This window comes from Cyclopterus lumpus, chromosome 20 (assembly GCF_009769545.1).
Source record: "Cyclopterus lumpus isolate fCycLum1 chromosome 20, fCycLum1.pri, whole genome shotgun sequence".
NCBI classification, from domain to species: Eukaryota; Metazoa; Chordata; class Actinopteri; order Perciformes; family Cyclopteridae; genus Cyclopterus; species Cyclopterus lumpus.
In genome coordinates this window covers 18,964,209-18,973,292 of record NC_046985.1, presented here as the reverse complement: position 1 = coordinate 18,973,292, position 9,084 = coordinate 18,964,209, and the positions used below count along the sequence as shown (strand labels likewise).

Genomic DNA, 9,084 nt, shown 5'->3' with positions numbered 1-9,084 from the left:
GCTACGCTTTCAAAAAGCAGAGACAGCGGTGTCACGTCTCCTCTATCAAAGTAGCCATTGATTCCAACACAAGGGCTTCTGGGATTCCGTCCATGGAGACCGAGGGCGATCATGCCGGACCAGGCAAACCATGATTCCTTGACGACAAAGAATGGGTACTGTCTCCAGCTGGCAAAGGGGACTATCTATGAATCCTTTTGGCCTTAGCTACTCTGGTCCTCCACTCATGAACTCGTTCTCTCTGACTGTGTACCTTCACCATCTTTGCACAGAGCAGGACTCCAGTACCTCAAACAACGATGCAGCATGTAGGTCTCCAAGGACCTGGGATCAACGGCCCAGCTCCCTGCACCGATCCAGTCCTTCTGGTAGATACCTGTGATGTGCACAGGGGTCCTTGGACAAACCAGTGTAATATATGCAATAGTTAAGACCTTTACTCTGATGTGTTCCACAGTCTACCATGTTCTTTCAGACAATTCCCAGCCCCTCGTCTCCATCTCTGGTCCAGTAATGGAACGGTGCCTCACGTGTGGCCTGTGGGGTTGTGAGACTCGCTCGTTAGTACTCGAGTCTGACAAGAGGAAAGTCCTGACTCCAGATGTTTGCCTTGGTTCTTTTTCAAAACCCTCTGCATGTTCTCCCAGTGGTTGTGTTCGTCAAACACAAGTCAGGTTCATTGGAGACTCTGATGGCCCATTCACACGTAGCCACCTCATGCGTCTTGGGCCGATAGCCCTCTGATATCAAACAAGCCAAGTATACATGCAACCAAGGAGCATTCGAGCTGGATCAACATACCGATACATTCTAGCTAGATGTTGAAAAGGTATAAAAGCGTTAATCTCTAAAAGCCGTATTTATTATCTTTACTCTTACTTAGTGTGAATGTGAGGTTTGTGATTGCTACCGTTGGATGATCCGTATGATTGAGGGGTTCTTCACTGATTTTACACACCAACTTGTGTTTACAGGTTCGTGGAGCTCTGTTGCATTTGAAAAACAAACAGGCATTTTAATATCTGATATATATCCTCAAGTAAAGTCAATTGAGTCAGCGATGATGTTTGGAAGTGAAAAAAATCTAGGGGAGAGGAGTTAGAAAGAAGGCTTAGAAGCTCCAGGCTACATTAGCCACCACCACTAGCATTACACCCCCAACTCATTGGTGGCCTAACTGTAACCACATGTTAACTGCAGTTTATTTGCCATGACGACAATCTTTCCCCAATCTTAACCATACCGTAGTTGCCATGCGCTGATATTGTCCAAAAGTACTTTTTTATGTTGCCATTGGATGTAAAAACAAATACAAAAGAACATTGTCATTGAACTTATATGGTTTCACAGAATCATCCAATATGAACAAGATATGATGCACTTGAAATGCCAAGTGTATTTATGGCCTAAATCACAGAGGGTTAAAAGCATTTCTCTGTTCTCTGTTGAGAACCTATATTATTGGTCATTAACCCAAGGCATGCTGGGATAGGACCCAGCCCCTGAACCCTGAATAGGAGTTGTTGGGTGTAGGGGACAGATAAATGCAACCACTGAAGATTCTTACACACGGCCACATGTTTGACTGACCTGGTTCAAAGGTCACATTTTATTGTTTTCATTGTAATGACCCAAATGGTGCTTTATTTGCTCGTGAGCTACAGAACTGATGGGGTAATGGGGCACGATTTCAGCGACAGAAATGCAGGATTTTACCATTAAATTCTTGCAGAAGTCTATATATATATATATATATATATATATATATATATATATATATATATATATATATATATTTGTCAGATAAGTAGTACTACAGTCATCCTAGGCAATGACGAGGCCTTATCCCCGCATCTATTATTAAGAGGACAAGGCTGTAATCATGTTGCTTCTTCCCTCTCTTTTTTTTTTTTTACAATCTTTTGTACTGTTATTTATACTGTATTGTATTTATAAGTAAAGGGAAGTTCCGAAGCTTTCTTTGAATGTTTTGTTTGTTTGCAGGTTTTATGTTTGTTTTTCTGACGATATGATCAGAAGCATCAGTGGGAAGAGTTTGCCTTCACGTTTGAAGCCTTTGAGTTTTGATACGCGTGTCTTTTCTATTATCTACGAAGCTCGCTGGTCATCTGTCACTCAGTCTGTTTCTGTTTCCAGTCATACTTCTCTTTTCTTCTGTTAACCATGCTCTGTGGTCACATCGTCTGGTTCATTATTGAGGTTGTGTCAATGTTATCTGGGATTGATCTACCATGTCTCTATCTCATAGATGCCAGAGCTGCATGTATCCAGCAAATACTCTGTGTTTCAGACACTTATGACAGCAAGTGATGTCCTTCAAAATAGTCTGTTTTTATATGTACAGTAAGTTGTTGAAAATGTAAAGACTATGTATGGAAGTCTTGTTTTTACTGGGTTGATGATGTTAAATACATTATTCTGGAAAAGAAAGGGTTACCCACACTACCATAACACTTCTGTGTAAGTGCATTGATAGCAGCTATTGTAGAACTATTAAAATGAGCGTATGGATGGGTGACGAATTGTGTGGTGTCTACACAAAGGTACGGTGTTTGTGTCTTCTCAAGCTATTTATTTGTCTCATTTACTTTATAAAAGTAATTTAACAAAGAGACTATGTGAATGATCGGATGGATGGAAGGTGACACTGAAGCATGCGTATTGTTTTTTGTTTTCTGTGTTGTGAGTGTGGATTAAACACACCTGTACATAATGCTGAAAGGTACAGTTCTAAATCGGGTTGCTCAATACTCAGGCTCTGCTGTCGCTCCACCATACAATACAACTGTTTATGAATCTTAATAAAAAACGTCACTTTGTTACTCTGCTGCCGTTGTGTGGATGTGTTGTAATGAGTGAAACCAGGAAGGAGGGAGACGTTTGATTAGTAGGTGAAAGAACTAAATGAAATGTGAAAATAATACACAGGCTGTAAGAACACATAATCCTTTAGGTGTAATCTAAAGACTAAAATGTGAAATCCAGCTGCCTTTTACCTCGTACTTGCATGGATTAGGGACTTAAAACAGCCCACGTCACACTGAAGAGGTGTGTGGTGAAGAAAGATGCCGAGAACCCTATGATGTGTTGTACAGTTTAATGATAATAACACATTTATTTAATTATTGGATTGATAATTTGCAGTATGTAATCTGATTCTATAGTTTATATATTTTATATTCTATAACTAGTTTGTGAAGTTTTGAGGTCAACAAAATAACAACAAAAAAAAAGTCTTAATATAATTGTCATGTAAAATAGTGCAAGGCTGAATTCCAGTGGTCGAAGTTGGGAACTAAAATGACTATGTTAACGATAATAGCCCTTAAAGATAACCATCCAGTTTAAATAGTTAGTTATTAATGTGTGTTATCAATATTATTTAGAGGTTTCAATCAGAGCATGGTCATTATTTCAACTGTATCTGTATTGGATGCACTTTGTTATTAAACACTAAAAAGCGTAATGTAATGCAATACTTGTTAAAAATGGTGCAAATGTCTCTCCATACAGTCTTTATATTCCTTCCCATCTGCGGTTGATTATATTGTGCATCACTAGAGTGCGTGATGTGATCTATTTGAGTCCAGATTTTAAAATCATGATGATGATAAAAGTCATTAGAGCAGTCAATGAACATGTTGTGACTGCAGCCAAAGATCCAGCTTTGTGAAGACGGGTTTGTGTAACTAACAGCGAGGGAACAGTGGGTTGACAACATCGGCTACCTCGTCCTCCTGAGTGTCCTCCGCCGTGGAGGACGGCCGGCTGCGGGTCGTGCTCGGGGCGGCGCCCTGGTTCTTCCTCCGGATCGAGTTACGCGACTCGTCAGTGATACTCTGAATCCGAGCAGCGCGGCCCAGAGGCGAGGGCAGGTGAATAAGGAGATGGGGCCAATTGTCATGTAACGCAGTGGTAGGCCAGATTTACTACAACACTGTTTGGATTCAACTATGTAGTTATTTATGGAAATTGCATACTGTAGAATCTGACCTGTGTGATATCGAAGCAACTTAGATGCGATGATTACGCTTGCAAACAACATTCAGTAACAATAAATGCCATGTACTTGAAGATGTTCATAATCTAATATGATTAGTGTCTCATCTAATTTGCTTGTGTTTAACTGTTTAACAGTTGCAGAGACCGTGAGTGGAGGGCTGCGTTACCTCTCTCTCCCTCTCAGTCCTGGAGAGCTGCATCTGTTTCAGCATCTGAGACCTTTGCTCCATCACCAGGGTCTTCTCATAGGTGAAGGCTGAGATGTCGTTATCATGCTGCACGGGAGAGGACAGAAACAAAGTCGTCAAGTACAATCTGGAACACACACACACACACACACACACAGTGTAGTAGGCACATCTTATGGTCGGAATAATGAACCCTTTAAATAGCAGGAAAATACTCTGTCACTGACTTTAGACCAGGTTTTTGATGGTCGCCTCCTGCTGCCTAAAGATAGCAATGCACCACATATGTGCCTGACCACATCTCATTTTTAAGACCTACACACTCATGGGCGAACAGACTGCTGTGAGTACATTTGCCACTTTTGCAAACCAAGAGACGGCAACACAATTAACAACTGCAAAAAAAAATCCTTTATAAAGCATTCATGGATGGAACGTCCTGACCTTTAAGACAAAAAAAATTACCACATTAAGAGTACAAATGAGGTTCTGGCACTGTTCAGTACTATGTGAGAAACTAAATAATATTGATAACACACATTGACTTTAGTACTGAAACTAAACATAGCTGATAGAGAAACAAAGGTGTTCTTGTTTTTACCTCAGAACTTAATAAAGCTGTGACAGAGATTTGTGTTGCAAATATAAAAACATATTAAGCTGCTGTGTTACAGAACTTTGGGCCAATGTAGATGAATTGTGCTATTCTAACATGCAAAGTCTCACCATCTCCACCACTTCCACTTCTGCATTCAGTCGCAGGTGGTAAAGGAACATCTGGAGATCCTTCTCCATTTGGATGCTGTTGTCCATCTGGGCCACAGTGAAGATGCGCATCTTACACTTCCTCCACAGCTGGACGTCTGAAAAACACCATTGTTAAAAGCACGACGGTCAGTTAGGAGGGGGGGGAGTGATGGATGGATTAGTGGTTCACGTAGTGGTGACTGGTGGATTTTTATTTTGGTAGGGCCATCCAATAAATGTCAGCAAACATTCCAGTGATTCAATGCAAAAAATTTATCAAATACGCATTACTACTTTGCAGTTAAATATTTAACATTTATATATATATAAGATGCTCCTATGAACCTAGTTTGTTGGGGAAACCTCTCAATGACTTTCTTATTGAAGTCAGGAATGTCCCTGACAAGTTTCTTCGCCATGGAGAGCATAGCCAGAGCATTTAGGTGATCCTGTGTCATGGTGTTTCTCAGGAAGGTCTTGATCCTCTTCAAAGTGGAGAAACACCTCTCGGAAGACTGACAGTCTCTGTGAAGGTGCTCTGAATGTCGTTCTCCATGAAAAACTGGTACATGGGCAATGCACCACTGCAAGCCTTGAACTCAGTGTTGTCATAGATGAGGGTTCTGTTTTGAGCTTGGCCTGGTTCAACATGGGGTAAGCCTCTACTGTTGTTTGAAGTGCTGAATCAGGGAACATCACACTGTGTTGTGGGAACAACTCTCCATGCAACAGTGTTGCGCTGATGAGGTGCTTAGTGAAGGAGAACCGCTCCTTGGCATGCATCAGGATGGTATCACATACCTGTACAAGATATATCAGCTTGAATTAGCAATAAAGCTATTTTGATGAAAGTGATTCTGATTGAACGTAGGCTTATGTCCATGTCAAGTATATGACTACTAAGGTTTTCAAAATTAAAAAATACAATGTATGTGTAAGAGCCATTTTGTTTGTTTTTGTTTTGTTGGACCTCCCTCCACTAGGAGGCGTAAGTGCACTGTCAATTAGTACAGAGGACAATATTAATCAGGTGGAGCAGATGGCCAAGTTTTGTTAGACTGGCAGGAGCACACAGTTTTTGAACATGTAAGAAGGGACAATGTGTCACAACGAATGTTTTGATTTCTTTTTATTTGGAATAGACATGTTTTTTGACAGGGAACGTATCTGTTGGTTTGTGTTGGAAAACGTACAACTTTAGAAATATTCTTTGACGTTAAAAACTTTGTTGACATTGTATCTGTTTATTGCACGTGTCTAAACTAAGTCTTCGAGCAACCATACTGACCTCTTTTTGATAGGCAAACGGGGTCAGTACAGTATTCGAGAACCTTAGATAATGGGAAATTATAACTACATCATTAAAATGTATCAGGTGGTCAGTTTACCATGTTCAATTCAATTCAGTTTATTTCATATAGCCCAATATCACAAATTACAATCAGACACCGCCAGGTCCAATGGACCCTACGAGACATGAAGTCACAAAGACTCCGGGGAGGAAGCAGAGTTAATAGGGTGCAATGGAGAGATGTAAATTCATCCATAAGGAGAGAGAGAAGATGAGATAGGTGCTCAGTGTATCCTAAAACATCCCCCAGCAGCCTATAAGCCTATAGCAGCATATCAAGGGGCTGGACCAGGGCAAACCTGATTCAGCCCTAACTATAAGCACTATCAAACAGGAAAGTCTTAAGTCTACTCTTAAATGAGGTGACTGTGTCTGCCTCCTGGACTGAAAGTGGAAGCTGGTTCCATAAAAGAGGAGCTTGATAACTGAAGGCTCTGGCTCCCATCCTACTTTTTAGGACTCTAGGAACCACAAGTAGCCCCGCATTTAGTGAGCCCAGCTCTCTAGTGGGGCAATATGGTACTACAAGCTCCTTAAGATATGATGGTGCATCACCAATCAAGGCTTTGTAGGTGAGGAGAAGAATTTTAAATGTGATTCTTGATTTTACAGGGAGCCAGTGCGGAGCAGCTAATACAGGAGTAATGTGATCTCTTTTCTTAGTTTTTGGGAGTACACGAGCTGCAGCATTCTGGATTAACTGGAGGGACTTAAGAGACTTATTAGAGCAGCCTGATAATAAGGAGTTGCAGTAATCTATACTGGAAGTAACAAACGCATGAACCAGCTTTTCTGCATCTTTTTGAGACAAGATGTGCCTGATTTTTTAAATGTTACGGAGATGAAAAAATGCAGTCCTTGAGATTTGCTTCACGTGGAGTTAAAGGACAAGTCCCGGTCAAAGATAACTAGAGATTCTTTACAGTGGTGTTGGATGCCAGGGCAATGCCATCTACAGAAACCACATCACCAGATAATTGATCTCTGAGGTGTTCAGGGCCCAGTAAAATAACTTCAGTTTTGTCTGAGTTTAACATCAGGAAGTTGCAGGTCATCCATGTTTTTATGTCTTTAAGACATGCTTGAATTTTGGCGAGCTGGTTGGTCTCCTCTGGTTTGATCGATAGATATAATTGAGTATCATCTGCATAACAATGAAAGTTTATGGAGTGTTTCCTGATAATGTTGCCCAAAGGCAGCATATATAAGGTAAATAAAATTGGTCCAAGCACAGAACCTTGTGGAACTCCGAGATTAACGTTGGTGGTCATTGAGGCTTCATCGTTTACAAATACAAACTGAGATCGATCTGATAAATAGGATTTAAACCAACTTAGTGCGGTACCTGAAATGCCAATCGATTGATCCAGTCTCTGTAATAGGATGTCATGATCAATGGTGTTGAATGCAGCACTAAGGTCTAATTGCGGGCGACTATGGGTCAGTGGTTAGCATGCCCGTCTTTCAATCAAGGGGTTGGCAGTTCAATCCCCGCCCTAGTTGATGTGTCCTTGAGCAAGACACTTAACCCTGCATTGCTCCCCGTAGCTGTGTCTACGGTGTATAATGTAAAGTGTCTTTGAGTATCTAGAAAAGCACTATTTAAATTAAATGGATTATTATTATTATTATTATTATTAATACCAGTACGGAGATGAGTCCTTTATCAGCACTAAGGTCTAACAAAACAAGTACAGAGATGAGTCCTTTATCAGCACTAAGGTCTAACAAGACCAGTACAGAGATAAGTCCTTTATCAGCACTAAGGTCTAACAAGACCAGTACAGAGATAAGTCCTTTATCAGCACTAAGGTCTAACAAGACCAGTACCGAAATGAGTCCTTTATCTGATGCATTAGGAGGTCATTTGTAATTTTCACCAGTGCTGTCTCTGTGCTGTGGTGTTTTCTAAATCCTGACTGAAACTCCTCAAATAAACTATTCTGATGTAGGAAGTCGCACAACTGATTTGCGACTACTTTCTCAAGGATCTTAGAGAGGAAGGGAAGGTTAGTGATCGGTCTGTAGTTAGCCAACACCTTTGGATTAAGAGTGGGCTTTTTCAGGAGAGGTTTAATTACAGCTACTTTGAAGGAATGTGGTACATGGCCTCTTAGCAAAAAGTCACATTAACAATATCCAACAGAGAGGTGCCAATTAAAGGCAACACGTCTTTAAGCAGCCTCGTTGGGATGGGGTCTAAGAGACAGGCAGACGGTTTAGAAGTAGAAACCATTGAGGACAATTGGTCTAGTTAATGGGAGAAAAGCTATCCAAATATACACCAGGGCATACAGCCGTTTCCAAGGCCACTCCTCTTGATGACAGATCGGCACTGGATGAGGGCAAGAGATCATCAATCTTGCCTCTAATAGTTCAAATCTTTTCATTGAAGAAGTTCATGAAGTCATTACTACTGAGGTCTATAGGAATACACGGCTCCACAGAGCTGTGACTCTCTGTCAGCCTGGCTACAGTGCTAAAGAGAACCCTGGGGTTGTTATTTTTCTCTATTACTGATGAGTAATAGGCTGCTCTTGCATTACGGAGAGCCTTTTTATATGTATTAAGGCTATCTCGCCAAACTAAGCGTGATTCTTCCAGATTGGTGGAACGCCATATGCTTTCGAGCTTTCGTGAAGTTTGCTTTAGGTCGCGGGTCTGAGAGTTATACCAGGGAGCAAACCTCCTTTGCCTCACCGTCTTCTTCTTTAGAGGGGCTATCGAGTCCAGTGTCATTCTCAGTGAGCCTGTAGCACTATCGACAATATGATC

At 41.1% G+C, this 9,084-nt stretch overlaps 1 protein-coding gene across 1 annotated transcript; it reads right to left on the bottom strand.

The window, feature by feature from the left end:
- Positions 1–3,675: 3,675 nt before the first annotated feature.
- On the bottom strand, positions 3,676–5,529 carry LOC117749941 (solute carrier family 12 member 5-like). The gene is made up of 4 exons (XM_034560759.1): positions 5,463–5,529; positions 4,938–5,074; positions 4,191–4,298; positions 3,676–3,866 (listed from the first exon to the last, which is right to left on the bottom strand). Exons 1-4 carry the CDS (start codon positions 5,527–5,529, stop codon positions 3,711–3,713), a joined length of 468 nt encoding a protein of 155 aa, XP_034416650.1. The 3' UTR covers positions 3,676–3,710.
- Between the last annotated feature and the right edge of the window lie 3,555 nt (positions 5,530–9,084).